The following is a 17,071-nucleotide window of genomic DNA, read 5'->3' on the forward strand; positions in this document are numbered from 1 at the left end:
TTTGCATCCATTCCAGAGGGTTTCAGTTTAAACTCTCATCCTCTGAATGGGATAGGCCGAAAAGCCTCCAATTAGGATTTTGAACTGAAGTGTCACACTGGATAATATCAGAAATAAGTCTTTTGTTCCTTAGCACAGTCTTGGGAGCGTTCTGGCTTATAAAGGATACATCGGAATAGTACGGAAACTGCAGCAAATCCTCGTTTAATGTCAACCCACTTAACGTGGTTTCACCTGAACATTGACAATAAAGTGGTGTCAGTGTGTCTATTTAACATCTTGTCATTTGGCACAGACTCTTTCATCTGTGGCCTGTCTGCTCACATGACTTTTCCCACAGCACTTGCGTTCTTGCCCTCATTCCCTCTTCCTCTGACTGCCAACTTGGGTGACTACACCCAGCACCTTGTCTCCTGGCCACTCTCTTCTTATTTGAGCTCTCGGGGTCTGTTCTTCACTGGCTCCTGCTCCTGCCCTTACATCAAGTCCTGGGCTCCATCTACTGGCAAAATTGGTCAGTGCAGGTAGTCAGGACTTCAGCTGCTAACTGCACCAACCAACTTCTGCCACTAGATAGAGCCTAGTCAATCTAAACTTCAGATTCTAAAGTAGTGGGTACAGGGTGAATATTGCAATGTTTTAAAATATTTAATTTGTATATTGTATTTCTTTGATATTTGCGATGCATTTTATGTTTCAAGTTATTTCAGCTAGGAATGCATGGTGCTGCACATGTATGGTTCATTATTTCAACTTGTACATTCTTTTCCCCCCAGGCAAGAAATGCCAGAGGAAACTTAACTCTGGCTTTAACATGTGTTTCACTTAAAGTCCCGATTTTCAGGAACACAACTACAACATTAAGCAAAGAACTACTGTAATAAACTTGTAAGCTGAATAATGAAAAAGAGTCCACTAAAAGTAGGAAGGAAAGGGTCAGAGAATAGACATCAAAAAAGCGAGTAAAGAAAGTAGAAAGGAGGTAAATTTGCAAATAAATAAATTGTGCATTAAAAAAAAGTGGAAGTAGGAGGAAGAGAGGGACTAGAGGAAGAAAATCATATCTACCACCAGGATGAATGAAAAGGACTGGAGGATTTTAAATGTTACACCCTTGTTCACAAAAGGAAGAGGCTAAACCTAGCAACATTGGAGCTGGGAAACATTTCCCAATGACAATTCAGTTTAAAAAATGATGGCCACTTCATAAGCACTGACAAATAAGAGTGACATCACAGATTTGTTAAACGCAAATACTATTTTACTAAATTGATTACATTTTCTGATAAGGCAAGATGCAGAATGTGAAACAATTATGGCAGGAAGATATAGATTTAACAGAAACATGGCTGCAAACTGAAAATTCAAGTATAAACTAGAAATATTGGGTTATAATTTTTTTTTAAGAAAGGAGAGATGTAGTGATTAAAGCACTGAACATTTAGATAATCGTGTCTGTATCAGCTCTTGGCAATTGCAATTTGACTAGTCCCAATCTACTGCCTTTCTCTGCAAGTCCTGCAAATGTTTGTCTTCTTATCAGGTTCCCTTTTGAAAGTTGCAATTGGATTTAACCTAACCACATGCTGTGTAAATAAGTTATTCACATGCTGTGTAAATAAGCTATTCCTCATGTTAACCACTTTCTTTTGCCAATCACCTTAAATTGATAAAAGCAAATTACTGCAGATGCTGGAATCTGAAACAGAATCAGAAAGTCTCAACAGGTCTGACAGCATCTGTGGAGAGAGAATATAGCTAATGTTTCAAGTCTGGTTGACCCTTCGTCTATGGTTCTTGACCCTTCCACCAACAGGAACACTTCCTCTTCATCCATATCTAAACCCCTCACAATAACAAACCTCCTTTCAACTTATTCTTCACTTGAGAATAAACTTATTTTCATCAGACTTTCCATGTATAAGAAGTTCCCCCATCCTTGGAACCATTTCTGTGAATCTTTTCTGCACCCTCTCTAAAGCCATCACATCTTTCTTAAAATTAAGTATCCAGAATTGGACGAAATGAGACTGAACAAACGTTTTGTAAAGTTTTAACATATCTTCCTTGCTTTTGTACTGTATACTTACTGTCCATAATTTTCCAATCATCCCTCAATACAGGGGTGTTGCCGGAGGATTGGAGATTTGCAAATGTCACACCCTTTTTAAACAAAGGGTGTGAGGCTGAACTCAGCAGCTACAGGCCAGTTAATTTAAGCTCGGTGGTGGAAAAGCTTTTAGAAATATAATTTGAGAGAGAGAAAGATAATCCACACTTGGCCAAGTAACTGTTAAGTCACGAAAGCCAGGATGGATTTGTTAAAAGGGAAATAACGTTCGATTAATTTGATTGAGTTTCTGATAAGGCAGCAGATGGCTGATGAGGGTAATGTGATCGTTATGGTGTATATATATTTTCAAAGGCATTTGAATAGGCAAGACGATAGTGCTGGAACTCAGGAGAGGAAAAGGGTATTTAAAAATATCAGTCACCTTCATCTTTAGTTCTTACGGTTTTCTCCCTTATAACCTATTCTCTATTTTCTGCTCTACTTCCTCCCCCACACTGCTGTGTTATTTCAAATTCTTCCCCTATGCTAATAGTTACTCTGAGGATATTGGTACCAGCCTGTGTTTTATTTTATGGACTGTGGGTATCACTGGTAAGGCCAGCATTGGTTGCCCATCCTTCATTGCCCTTAAATAGGTGGTGAGCCAACTTCTTAAAATGCTGCAGCTCGTGTTGTGTAGATACACCCACAGTATTGTTAGGAAATAAGTTCCAGGGTTTTAACCCAGCAACAGTAAAGGAGTGACAAAATAGGGCCGGGATCAATAATATTTAAATCAGCCTCGTGTCCTTCCCAAGCGCAAACCCAATTTCTCGCCTCTCAATCATTTCCCGCCCCGCTACTCAACCAGAAAAATCCTGCTCATAAAGATTCTTAGAGGGTTAGACAGGGTAAATGTTGCGGGGGGATGTTTCCATTCATGGGAGTGTGTAGGGTCAGAGGGCATGGTCGCAGAATAAGGGGGTGCTCATTAAGATGGATTTGGGGAAGACTAGCTTTACACAGAGTCGGAAATTTCTGGAATTCTTTACTCCAGGAGGCCGAGTCCGTGAACATTTTCAAGGCTGAGATCGATAGGTCTTAATTTTTGGAGAAAAGGCAGGAAAGTGGACTTAGTGAATGTTAGATCCTGATCTTATTAAATGGTGGAGCAGGCTCAAAGGACTGAATGGCCTATTCCTGTTCCTATTTCAGAAATCACTAAATCACAGAATACTATAGCGCAGAAGAGGCCCTTCGGCCCATCGAGTCTGTACCGACGCAGGAAATGCCCTGACCTGCCCACCTAATCCCACTTGCCAGCACTTGGCCCATGGCACACCATAACATTCAAGGCTAAGTACTCATCCAGGTACTTTTTAAAGGATGTGAGGCATCCCGCCTCCACCACCTTCCCAGGCAGCGCATTCCAGACTGTCACCACCCTCTGGGTAAAAAAAGTCTTTCCTCAAATCCCCCCTAAATCTCCCACCCCTCACTTTTAACTTGTGTCCCCATATAACTGACCCTTCAACTAAGGGGAACAACTGCTCCCTATCCACCCTGTCCATGCCCCTCAATCTTGGAACACCTCAATCAGGTCGCCCCTCAGTCTTCTCTGCTCCAATGAAAACAACCCAAGCCTATCCAACCTCTTTTCATAACTTAAATGTTCCATCCCAGGCAGCATCCTGGTAAATCTCCTCTGCACTCCCTCCAGTGCGATCACATCCTTCCTATAATGTGGCGATTAGAACTGCACACAGTACTCCAGCTGTGGCCTCACCAAAGTTCGATACAACTCCATCATGACTGCTCTGCTTTTGTAATCTATACCCGGATTGATAAAGGCGAGTGTGCCATATGCCCTTTTCACTACCCTATTAACCGGTCTTTGCGCCTTCAGAGATCTATAGACAAACACGCCAAGGTCCCTTTGTTCTTCAGAACTTCTCAGTGTCAGACCTTTCATCGCATACTTCCTTGTCAAATTACCCCTTCCAAAGTGCATCACCTCACACTTTTCAGGATTAAATTCTATCTGCCACTTACCTGCCCATTTGACCATCTCATCTATATCTTCTTGTAACCCAAGACACTCAACCTCTCCGTTAACCATCTGGCCAATCTTTGTGTCATTGGCAAACTTACTGATCCTACCCTCCCCATATAATCATCTATGTAATTTATAAAAATGACAAACAATTGGGGGCTCAGCACGGATCCCTGTGGTGCACCACTGGTCACTGGCCTCCAGTCACTAAAGCAGCCATCTGTCACCACCCTCTGTGTCCTACCACAAAGCCAATTATGAATCCACTTTGTCAGATCACCCTGTATCCCATGTGCATTAGCCTTCTTAATAAGTCTTCCATGTGGGACTTTGTCAAAGACTTTGCTGAAATCCATGTTAAGTACATCAGCCACACTACCCTCATCCACACACTTAGTTACATGCTCAAAAAATTCAATCAAGTTTGTTAGGCATGACCTCCCTCTGACAAAACCATGCTGACCATCCCTGATCCCTGCCTCTCCAAATGGAGATAGATTCTCTCCGTCAGAATCTTCTCCAGTAGTTTCCCAACCACCAGTGAGACTCACTGGTCTGTAGTTCCCTGGCTTGTCTCTACAATCTTTCTTAAATAGTGGGACCACATTTGCTGTTCTCCAGTCCTCTGACACCTCCCAGTGGCCAGGGAGGAATTAAAAATTTGAGTCAGAGCCCCTGCAATTTCCTCCTTTGCCTCCCGCAACAACCTGGGACACAATTAATCCGGATCTGGAAATTTGTCCACTTTTAAGCCCGCAAATACCTCCAATACCTCGTCACTCCCTATGATAATCTTCTCTAGAGCCTCACAGTCTCTCTTCACAAGTTCCATAACTACCTCCTCATTCTCATGGGTGAAGACAGATGTGAAATATTCGTTTAACACCCTACCAATGTCCTCTCCCTCCACCCACAGATTTCTCCCTTGGTCCCTACTCATTCCCTGGTTATCCTTTTCCCATTGATATACTCACAGAATATCTTAGGATTTTCCCTACTTTTACCAACCAGAGCTTTCTCATATCCTCTCTTTGCTCTCCTAATTGATTTAAGCTCCATCCTGCACTTTCTGTACTCCACTAATGCCTCCATAGACTTACTTCCCTTATACTTGTTAAAAGCCTCTCTTTTCCTTCTCATTGTATCCTGAATGTCTCTGGTCATCCATGGTTAGAACCATAGAAAATTACAGCTCAGAAACAGGCCTTTTGGCCCTTCTTGTCTGTGCCGAACCATTTTTTGCCTAGTCCCACTGACCTGCACTTGGACCATATCCCTCCACACCCCTCTCATCCATGAACCCGTCCAAGTTTTTCTTAAATGTTAAAAGTGACCCCACATTTACCACTTTATCCGGTAGCTCATTCCACACTCCCACCACTCTGCGTGAAGAAGCCCCCCCTAATATTCCCTTTAAACTTTTCTCCTTTCACCCTTAACCCATGCCCTCTGGTTTTTTTCTCCCCTAGCCTCAGCGGAAAAAGCCTGCTTGCATTCACTCTATCTATACCCATCAAAATCTTATACACCTCTATCAAATCTCCCCTCAATCTTCTACGCTCCAGGGAATAAAGTCCCAACCTATTCAATCTCTCTCTGTAACTCAGCTTCTCAAGTCCCGGCAACATCCTTGTGAACCTTCTCTGCACTCTTTCAACCTTATTTACATCCTTCCTGTAACTAGGTGACCAAAACTGTACACAATACTCCAAATTCGGCCTCACCAGTGCCTTATATAACCTTACCATAACACTCCAACTTTTATACTCGATACTCCGATTTATAAAGGCCAATGTACCAAAGGCACTCTTTACGACCCTGGGTTCTCTAGGTTTGTTACACCTTCCTATTACCCTGGAGGAAACATGTTGGGCTTGTACCCTCACCATTTCATCTTTGAACAGCCCCCACTGCTCTTCCGTAGATTTCCCCACAAGTAACTCGTTCCAGTCTACCTTGGCCAGATCCTGCCTAATTTTGTTAAAATATGTTCTCCCCCAATCCAAAACCTTTTTCTGCAACTGTCAATTTCTTTGTCCATAACAAATTTGAATTGAAATATGTTGTGGTCTCTATCACCAAAATGCTCCTCCGCCAACACATCAACCACCTGTCTGGCTTCATTCCCCAGAATTAGGTCCAGCACAGCTCCTTCCCTTGTTGGATCCTCCACATATCGATCCAAGAAGTTTTCCTGTATATATTTTAAGAACTCTACTCCATCTAAGCCCTTAACATGATGGCTATCCCAATTAATGTTGGGAAAGTTGAAATCACCTAATATAATTACCCTCTTATTATTTTTACATCCCTCTGCGAATTGCACACATTTGCTCTTCAATTTCCCACTGACTATCTAGGAGTCTATAATAAACACCTAGCAACGTAGTTGTCCCTTTTTTATTCCTAAGCTCTACCCACAAAGCTTCATTTGATGCCCCTCCAAGGTATCATCTCTCCTTAACTAATTCTGCAATACCTCCTCCTCTTTAACCCCTTCCTCTGTCTCACCTGAAGATTCTATATCCCAGGATGTTGAGCTGCCAATCCTGCCCCTCACTCAACCATGTCTCCGTGATGGCTATTATATCATAATTACACGTGTCAATCCTCACCCTTAACTCATCCGTTTTACCTTTAATACTCCTGGCATTAAAGTAGAGGCCCTCCAGCCTGGTCTTACTCCCTTGAAACTTGCTACTGCTGCATTCCATCTGACCCGATTGCTTTTCTGTTGTACTGTGTCCCTATTCTGCTAACAGTCTGGGTCCCCTACCCCTGCCAACTAGTGTGTTAAATGTTCAATTATTAGGGACATTCTTATGATCTTATTTGTCCCTTGGACCCTCAAATGAAAAGAAATAAAAATGTAGCCCCCCCCCCCCCCTTCCTCCATCCCACTCAGAAAGGCTGGACAAGTAACTGACCAAGTTAGAAACTAAAAATCGCAACTACGCACCAGATCCCAAACTACTCAAAGGCATACCGGATTCACAACTCCATGGTAAATTACCTTGCTTCTCTCCCTCAGCCCAAAAGTCAGGATCAGCATATTCAATCTGGCAAATTCTTCTGCAAACTGCTTCTTGGTATCTCTAGTAATTTATTGAAACAAAATAGCAAAAATAAGAATATACTGATATCAAAAACACACTAACATTAAGAACAACTTGTAAAATTAACAGTTTCTTCTGGCAAATTCAGATGCACCAGGGCATTAGTCTCAGACTCTGGATTACTAGTCACAGTGAGATTACCATTACTCCACTGTCTCCACATAACCACAACGTCTCCCCTCCTCACAAAGTTGAAAGATAGAAAATTCACACATTGTTGTCAGCGATTACCCATTAACCCACAAAATCCCCTATAATTCCTGTTCACCAATTGGGTAAATAACTGCAATATTTATTTACATACAACTATAATACGGACGCTGCCAGTGAACTACTGAGAAGGTTCTGGAACAGAAACCCCTGTTTGCCAGGATGATGCCCCACCTTACACCCAGATTGGCTCCCCGGGTCATGTGACCTTTACTCTGCAGATTGATCCTTAAAGGGACAATCCTTTTCCCTCAAGTTCTTTTACATAATTGACAATCATCAGTTTACTCAGTCCCTAATAATTGAATATTTAACACATGAATCCAGTCCATTATAAATTAAGTCTTTCAGGTGCTTTCCAATTCCTAGTGGAGCAGTGTAACTCCTCTGTCTGGGGTGCTTCCACTGGAGTGCAGTTAGTTAAAAATCATAATCACTGGTGTCTCTTCAGGCATCTCAGTTCCATCTGTTTCCATGGGGATGTTAGTCATGCCTGTTACAGGATGACCAGGTGTTCATTGCTTGGATACTCAGCAATATAATTCCTGATGGCTATACTGGCTGCTGGGGCAACTCTCACTCTCTCAAATGGTCTACGTGTTTCCTAACGATCCTTCCTTCTATATCCACTTGATAAGACAAGGGTCCCGTTTTGGATACAATGACTCCAGGGACCCAACTCGACACACTTGCAAAATTCCTGACATACACGGTTTCATCCACTGAAAACAACTTTGTTGACTGACATGAATCATGGTTTGTCTTCTGACTGCTTTGGCAGGCCTCTACCCTCCCCAGCAAGTTTGGAAACACGAGGCTCAGTCTCATTCGGAGATGATGATTCATAAACAATTCTGCTGGCGGGACTCCTGTCGTTGCATGTGAAGTGGTCCTATCGCCCAGAAGGAATCTTGAGATTCTGGTCTCGAGGGTCCCTCCTACTGCTTCTTCAGGCCAGACTTAAAGCTTTGGATGGCTTGCTCAGCTAGTCTGTAGGATGCTGGCTGGAAATGCGCAGTTCTAATGAACTTGATACCATTGAGGGCAGTGAAGTTCTGAAGCTCAGCTGTTCCATTATCAGACAGTATGATTTCAGATATTCCATGGGTGGAAAAACATTGGTGTGATTTCTCAACTGTAGCGTGCAATGTCAGACACTTCACCTCAAACACTTCCATCCACTTTGTGCATCAACAAGGAGCAAAACCATTGTGCCACGAATGGATCAACATAACCAACGTAGACTCGTATCCATGGCTGGCCAGGTCACTCCCAAGGGTGCAGTGGGGCTGCAGAAGCAACCTCTGTTGCAATTGGCACTCTTCACAGTGCTTGACTAGGTTCTTGATGTTGGCATCAATGTCAGGCCACCAGACTTAACTCCTGGTGATCATCTCCATCTTAGATATACCCAGATGAACACTGTACAATTCAGCTAGAAGCAACTCCCTTCCTGGTACAGGAATGACTACTCTGGCTCCCCAAAGTATGATGCATCTTATTACATATGAAAGGATGAATTAAATTATGGTTCCACCTCTTCAGAAACTGGCTCACTGGCCCAACCTATTAGTATCCCGTGGACAACAGCAGATTTCTGCTGGTCCAATACTTGATTTGCTGTGCCAAAACTGGCAACACATCCAAGAAATTCAATACTAAAACTTCTTCCTGTGGGGTAATGGGGGAAATACTACACACTCAGGTAAAAGCTGGTGACTAAGTACATCCGCATTCGCAATGTGTTCCAGACCGGCACTCTAATGTATATTCACAGGCTGACAGAACTAATGCCCAATACTGAATTCTTGTCAATGCAACTGGCAGAATAGCCTTGTCTTCTTTAAAAAGACCCAGTAGTGATTTGTGGTCTATAACAATGGTAAAGTGTCTCCCATACACATACTGGTGGAATTTCTTTACCCCATATACTATAAACAAGCCTTTTTCAATCTGAGAGTAGCCTTTTTCGGCCTCAGTGGGTTCTCGAGACATACCCTAAAGGTCTTTCAGATCCATCATCCATCTATGGGACTATACACCATATGGAGAGGCATTACTGGTTAACACCAATTCCTTAGACAAGTCAAAATGCACCAATAAACTCGATGGATATAACAATTGTTTTACACTGTTAAAAGATTCTCTCTAGAGCATCTTCCAAAACCAATGTTGGTGCTTCTTTAGCAAGGGGGCCAATGTTCACAAATCTAGTCGAAAATGTCCGTAGTAATTCACTATTCTCAAAAATGACTTGAGCTCAGATATGTTTCTGGGGACCAGTGCCTCCTTTTTAGCTCTGACCTTGGGGTATAATCTTAGTGCATCAACACGATACCCCAGATAGGCTACCTCAGTGGTTTGAAAAGTACATTTCTCCTACTTGAGGCGAACCCCAGCCTCTTGAAATCTCTTTAGTACCGCCTCTAAGTTAGCTAGGTCCTTAGCTTGCCAATCCAGTTATCAAAACATCAGCCAGGTATACCACAACTCATGGCAGTCTTTGCAATAAACTTTCCTTGTTCTTTGGAAAACAGCAAATGCCAGTGGCACACCAAAGAGTAGGTGTGTATACTGAAACAAACCTTTGTGCATATCTATTGTAACATAAACTTGGGAAGCAATGTCTAACTCAAGTTGCTGATGTTGTGGTTCATATCTAATTTTGCACTAGACTGACTTCTGGTCAGCTTTGCATACAAGTCTTCAGTCTTCAAGACTGGATACTTATTTAAATTTGATAGGCTGATTAACTGTTAATTTGTAGTCTCTGCAGATGCGGACAATCTTGTCAGGCTTTATCATGGGCATTACAGGTGCAGCCCACACCGCAAATTGAACTGGCTGGATACTATGCAGTTTTTCCAATCTCTTCAATTCTAACTTTTCTTGCAAGGCATATGGTACTGGCCTTGCTCTTTAAAAAAAAAGAGGATCCAGGTTGCCTCTGGTTCTACATAGATCTTTGCTTGGAAACCCTTTATTTTCATTCTCATACTTTTATGATTAACTTTATTAACTCAAGTCAGTCCCCTTTCTGTTTAACTGGATTACCTTGAGCCAATCACAGCCCAAAAGACTTGGCCCTTGGTCTGACACCATTATTACTGGAAGCTGAGTTGACTGCTGCCAGTAGCTTACAGGTACTGTGGTAGCACCCTTTATCTTGACGGTTTCTCCTGTGTTAGTTCTGCTGCGTTACACCTTCAAACTCAATGGCTGGACTCCTCCTTGTAAATATTGAAATGTATGTTCTGCTATCACCGTGGCAGAGGGTCCTGTACCAGCTTCCATCTTTAAGCACCTATTGTTTACCAAAAGCATCACAATGATGGGGGCTGCCCTTACCACTTTCACGTTGAACAATGAGTGAACATTTAAATCTTTAGTATTGGATTCTTCCATATTATGCACTTGCAATGTATAACTAACTTTTTACATCAGTGCCTCAAGTGACCTTGCCTGTGACGGAAAAAATATTCAGTCTCTTTATTCTTGCAAGCTTCAGGGGAGTAGTTACCCCCGCACCAGTAACACACTATTTCAATCCTAGCCAATTGTTTGGCTCTTAAATCGTCTTGCTCTATTAGTGGCTGCATTTTAAAATTACATCCTCATTTTTGGCACTACTACTGACTGCAGCTTCCTGCCCTAACTGGTGAACCATGTCACTTTACACGCTCTGAGGCTTCTGTGTACTCTCCTCAACATTATCTCCAGCACCTTCTTAAAATTTATTCTGCAGACTAAACGGTCCTGCAGCACATCATCAAGAGTGCCTCCAAAGTCTCAGTGTTTTGAGATCTGTCCCAGCTTGCTAATACAAGTTGCAATAGTTTCTCCAGGTACTCTCCCAGTTGAGTTGAACTTAAATTGCTCCAATATTACTGATGGCTTAGTTTGGTAGTGTGTTTTCACCAATTCAGCTATCTCAGTGAATGACCTGGAGTCAGACGTGCTTGGGGATGTCAGGCTGCATATTAAATTGTAGGCCTGGGTACCACACACGCTCAGAAGGATTACCATTCTCTTCCCCTCCCCCTCTATTGCATTGGCCTAAAGATAGTAGCCCAAATGTTCAATGTATTGTTTATAATCCTACACAGAGGCATCAACATAGTCACAGAATAAAGGTACGCCAATTTAAGACTGAGATGAGGAGGAACTTCTTCTCTCAGAGGGTTGTACGTCTTTGGAACTCCTTTCCACAGAGTGCTGTGGAGGCTTGTGTATATCTTTGTGTATATTTAAGGTTGAGATAGATAGATTCTTGATCATAACGAAAATCAAGGGATACAGGGGAAGGGCAGGAAAGTGGACATGAGGAACGCTTCAGACATGATCCTATTGAATGGCGGAACAGGCTCGACGGGGCCGAATGGTCTATTCCTGTTTCTTACAGTCTTATAGTCTAAAAGGATCTGTCCATCTGAACAGGGGCATATCTGCAAATACTCTTGTTTCTTAATCTGAACTTCAATCTGACTTTATGCTCACGAACTTGGGACTGCTTTTTTTCTTTTATCCTCGTCGCCAAATTAATAGTTCCTGTTCACCAGTTAGGTAAACAACAACTGCAACATTTATTTATAAATAATTATAATACAGAGGCTTGCAGCCTCATAGCGGTCAGTCAGCTTCCGAGATGGTTCTGGAACAGAAACCCCTGCTTACTCAGGTGATTCCCCCATCCTGCACCCTGATTGGTTCCACAGGACATGTGACCCTTATTCTGCAGCTTTAAAGGAACAAATCCCCACAAATGAAAACTTTTAGAAATTACTTGATTGATGTGAACTCTTTGTTCTGCTCTAACTTCACTGTTTAAACTCCCCCATAGAAATTGGATTGTTGAGTGAGGTATATTTTGGTTAACCAAGTTATAATTATTGCTGGGCTACCTCTGAAAGTCTTTTTTTTTTTAAATACATATGCATTGTAAAATTTCCTTTAAAAATTTGAAACCAAAGAAATGTTGATCGTAAAAAACTGTAATGTTGATGATATTTCTGTTTGTACTTTAAACCAGGTATATCTGATCTATATTTCAAAATAACTAAAGCATGAAGCATAATTTGTGGATTTTAATTCCTGATTTGCTATTTGAAATTCTTCAACGTGACGAGCTGCTTAGACCGTCAAAAATTGGTACCACAATCTAATTAATATCAGAAAAGAGAAAACCCATGTCAGAGAAATTGTTAGATCTCCATGGGTAGCTTTCTTTGAAGTTAGCAGCAAGTGCCAGCACCCTGCTGCAGAATGTAAAATCCAGGCCATCACACATACTTACTTCCATCTCCTCTATTCTCTGTAGCATATTCTCTAGCGTAGAACCATCTTGCAGCGCCAAAGCTTCTGAATGAGCTTTTACATTTAGCTCCAAATTCAATAACTCTTGTGCTGTGTCCTCCAACAGCTCATCTAATAGTTTTTCTCCAAGGATGTCTGCACTCGCTGCAGTCTGTAAGGAAGTAACAGATGCAATTCTTTATTTTTTCAAAGATGTGCAGATGGAGGCTATTTAGCACATCAAGTCTGCACCGACTTTCCGACAGAGCACCATTCCCAGGCCCTATCCCCCTAACCCAACATATTTTCCCCACTAATCCCCTTAACCTACACATCTTTGAATGCTAAGTGGCACTTTAGCATGGCCAATCAACCTAATCTGCATATCTTTGGACTGTGGGGGGAAACCCACACAGACAGGGGGGAAAATGTGCAAACTCCACACAGGCAGTGACCCAAGGCCGGAATTGAACCTCGGTCCCTGACGTTGTGAGACAGCAGTGCTCAGCTCCTAGAAGAAGGGCTAAAAGGTTTTGAGGAAGACAAGAGTTTTGAAAGAAATTGTCCGAGATTGACCACATATAGACTGAATGAACTGCCGAGTCAATTCACAAGATCTCTCTTAGTTGCATCTGCGATCGAATGTGTAATTCATAGTTCATGTTAAACATGTTGATTACCCAAGATAGTATGTGGCTTTTGCTTTGTTTGTATAGCAAAAAGGTTTTGCTTTAAAACATGGAATCTTATCATTTTATTCTTTCAGTGCATTACTGGGATTTTGAATGATAACAGGTCTTGAACAACATCATAACAGATAACAGAAACCAAAAGAGAAAATGCTGGAAAATCTCAGCAGGTCTGGCAGCATCTGTCAAAGCTCTGACAAAGGGTCATCTGGACTCGAAACATCATCTCTCTTTACAGATGCTGCCATACCTGCTGAGATTTTCCAACATTGTCTCTTTTGGTTTCAGATTCCAGCATCCGCACTAATTTGTTTTTAACATCATAACAGAGATAGAAACAAGTTTAAATTCTACTTTAATTAACACCAACTTGGATGTGGATCAATATCATTTGTTTATAAATTTACCTTTTCAGCAACTTGTAATGATAGCTGATGTTGTAGTGAAGAGTCTTTGATTCGAGTTCTCGTCTCCCAAGAATCACTTATAACCTATTGAGTAGAAAGAACCCACATTTACATGGTATCTCATCAGATCCTCAGGCTCACTCAAGCTACTTTACAACCTATGTAATGCTTTTCAAATACAGTCACTTTGGAATCCAAGTAAACGTTGCAACTATTTTAGGCAGTTTTTTTCTGTCCTGCAGTGGTTTCCTGGGCTAACAATCATCTGAGAGTCATAACACCCATCAAAACAGACTTCAAAGTAATGCTGCAGATAATTTAAGTGGATCTAGCACAAGAACAGGCTTAGAATCACGAAATTTGAAATATTTGGCTGCAGATGAGCAACTTAATTGAGCACATCAGTTGAAAGACAAATATATCTCAGCAAATTATACTGTGGGAACTAAAGGAATAGCTCACGCCACTATGTCCTGGTACATTTACATTTCGGTAAGGCACACATCATTAATGCGGTTCACGTTTCGCCCTTAATGTTTGATGTTCAAAAAGCAATTATGGCCCATACTTTTCTATCCAAGTAACCATGAAACTAATAGTGCTTGCTACTTTTCATGCACAAATGGTACACCAATTTCAGGCAAACAACAAACCAAAGTTAAGCTCAAAACAACCAAAGCCTGATGTCCAAGATGCACCACACTGTCATTAGGATATGAAATGGTAGCTCTTTCTGCTTCACCATTGGATTGCATTGAATTCCATTCACATTACTGCACTTGCACAGGAGATACAAACTAATCTCACTACACAAAGTCAAATCTTGCCATTTGAAGAGTACTTGGACCAGACAGGAGAAGTGTTTATTACTGTCAATCTCTGACAATTAACTATTGCAAGCATGGAGTCTAAAAATGTTAGAAGTTACTCCTCTTTTGTATTTTTCTTTCTTATTCCTACTTTTTGTACCTCTCTATATCTCTATCTGTACCCAATTCAACAACAAATTCATCCACTCCCTTCTCTGTCCTTGTGCGGTTAATTTCACATTCAATCAATTTGGTTGGTTAAGGTAATTCACTGTTGGTTTCCCAGTGAACTGGACAAGCAAGTTCCCAGTTTATCTCAAGGGGTATTGATCATCTCTCACTTTTAGCAATATGTCATACAAAAATTTTCAAACCTAACTAACAGCAAACACAGTTTGAGCCCTACTGCAACAAAACGTAACCCTTTATTTTTCCTATCAGATGAAGGGCAAAGGCAAAAAAGAGCATTACAACTTCAGTAAGCCTATCCAGAATCTCACGATTCAAGTAAAAGAGACATGGTTCTAAATGTCCAAAGAATAAAATGTGGAATTCTTAACTCATTGAAAGCAGTTTCCTGAACTGAACTGTCTGATTGTCAGAAGAAGTTTTTTAAAAAATGTAATTTGCCAGATCAAAGTCATTATTCTAGAGAATATCAAGGTGAGTTTAGTTGAAAATTAATCTTCAAAACACAAACAATTTATAAACTGGTCAGATCCCACTTGCTTGTGTCATGAAACGGTAGAATGCTATTAAAATGATTTTTTTTTTGCAAAAGTAAAATCAAACTGCCATGTATTTTGTAAACCCTGTCTAGGCAGCACCTAAAAGAAAGGAAATAGGGAACAGGGTGTTCTTTACAATTGAAAATCGGAGTGCTGAGAGCCAGAAAGCAGTTTAGACACAGATGAGATGTTAAAGAAGCAGCAGCAAGAAAGAGAGGCAGCCATCCTCAGGAAACAGCTCAGTCAGAGTTGAAGTGCTAAAGGCAAGCCAGTTTGTGCAAAAGATTGTTTTCTTCGCTGAGCCAAAGACTATTCCCAATTCCTGGTCAAGTAAGCTGTATGGCATGATGATCACTGGCTAGATTTGACCAATAGGTTTATGGTTGTCGTTTGGGAATGGGGTCTCAGCAGAGTCTAGGTACGGAAGAAACAGATAGCTTGGAGTTTTCAGTTTTTGAGGGACTAAGTGCTCACTGTTAATTTGCCGAAGTTCTTTGCAGTGTTTTATTATCTTTCTTCCACTTCAATAAATATTTCTATTTGTTTTAAAAAAAAAGATGTCAAGAGTTCTCATTGTTTCTGCAAACGTTTCTTGCTAATATCCAAAAACAAACCAGATGAAATCAGTGTTTTAGGCTGGAACATTCTAGCGCATAACATCAGCAGGGTTTCCTAGCATTAAATTTAAGTTTCATTTGATATCTTAGTGTCACAAGTAGGCTTACATTAACACTGCAAAGGAGTTACTGTGCAAATCCCTGAGTCGCCATACTCCGGCACCTGTTCGGGGAGACTTTTGCGTGGCTGACGCGCCTAACCAGCACGTCTTTCGGACTGTGGGAGGAAACCGAAAATTGGGGGCTCGTCCAGGATATTTTAAAAAGTATAATTATTTTGGTATAGAGAATGAGACTTTTGAAAAAGGTAACAAAAGTGAGAAACATGGAATACAAGTGAGAACTTGTTATTCAAAGTAAAAGACTGCAGAAGAATGGCTCTCATTCTAGTCCAAGCTTATTTGGAAGTGCATAACATAACTGTGGCAAAATTGAAAAATGTGCTAAGCTGTTGGAATTGGCAGATAAATTGGAGCTGGGTTCACCTGTAGGGTTAAAGAAATCAGAGACCATTGAAGCACTTCCAGAAGATAAGACCAAGGTGGACGTAAACTCACAATATTAAAAAAAAACAAATGTCTGATTGTTCAGGGAGTTAGAGCCAAGCCAATTAAAGTATTAAATATTTGATACCTGTGCTTTGTCCAGCAACGGCTGAAGCTTCTCCCGAATTTCCTCCTCTGCTTTTACAATCCAGTTGTTGGGGGAGTCAGCTTCAGATCTGAAGAACATTTAAGTAAATATTTTTATATCATCCATGGTCTCATTTTATGGTCATAGGATCTGTAGCTGGGAAGCGATGAATATATAAATAAAATTAATCATCTCCCTTTTAAAATTAGGTCCCTGGTACAGGGAAATGGTGGCATAGGGGTAAAATAATAATGACTAATAATCCCGCAACCCAGGGTAATGCTGCAAGGACCCGGGTTCAAATACAAACATAACAGGTGGTAGAATTTTAATTCCATAAAAATCCAGAACTAACTATGACCATGAAACCATTGCCAATTGTAAAAAAAAAACAATCTAGTTCATTTATGTCTTTTAGGGAAGGAAATCTGCCATCTTTACCTGGTCTGGCCTACATGTGACTC

At 41.1% G+C, this 17,071-nt stretch overlaps 1 protein-coding gene across 3 annotated transcripts in view; it reads right to left on the reverse strand.

Annotated features, from left to right (window-relative positions):
- The window catches only part of kiaa0753 (KIAA0753 ortholog), a 47,766-nt gene that overhangs the window by 9,911 nt on the left and 20,784 nt on the right, over positions 1-17,071 (reverse strand). For all 3 annotated transcript variants that reach the window (XM_078225944.1, XM_078225943.1, XM_078225945.1), the window contains 4 exons: positions 16,608-16,695; positions 13,821-13,904; positions 12,726-12,896; positions 7,120-7,201 (listed from right to left, as the gene is read on the reverse strand). In XM_078225944.1, the coding sequence (XP_078082070.1) occupies positions 7,120-7,201; positions 12,726-12,896; positions 13,821-13,904; positions 16,608-16,695 (425 nt within the window). The remainder of the gene's footprint in view (positions 1-7,119; positions 7,202-12,725; positions 12,897-13,820; positions 13,905-16,607; positions 16,696-17,071) is intronic.

Source organism: Mustelus asterias, chromosome 12 (genome assembly GCF_964213995.1).
Source record: "Mustelus asterias chromosome 12, sMusAst1.hap1.1, whole genome shotgun sequence".
In the NCBI taxonomy this organism is placed as follows: Eukaryota; Metazoa; Chordata; class Chondrichthyes; order Carcharhiniformes; family Triakidae; genus Mustelus; species Mustelus asterias.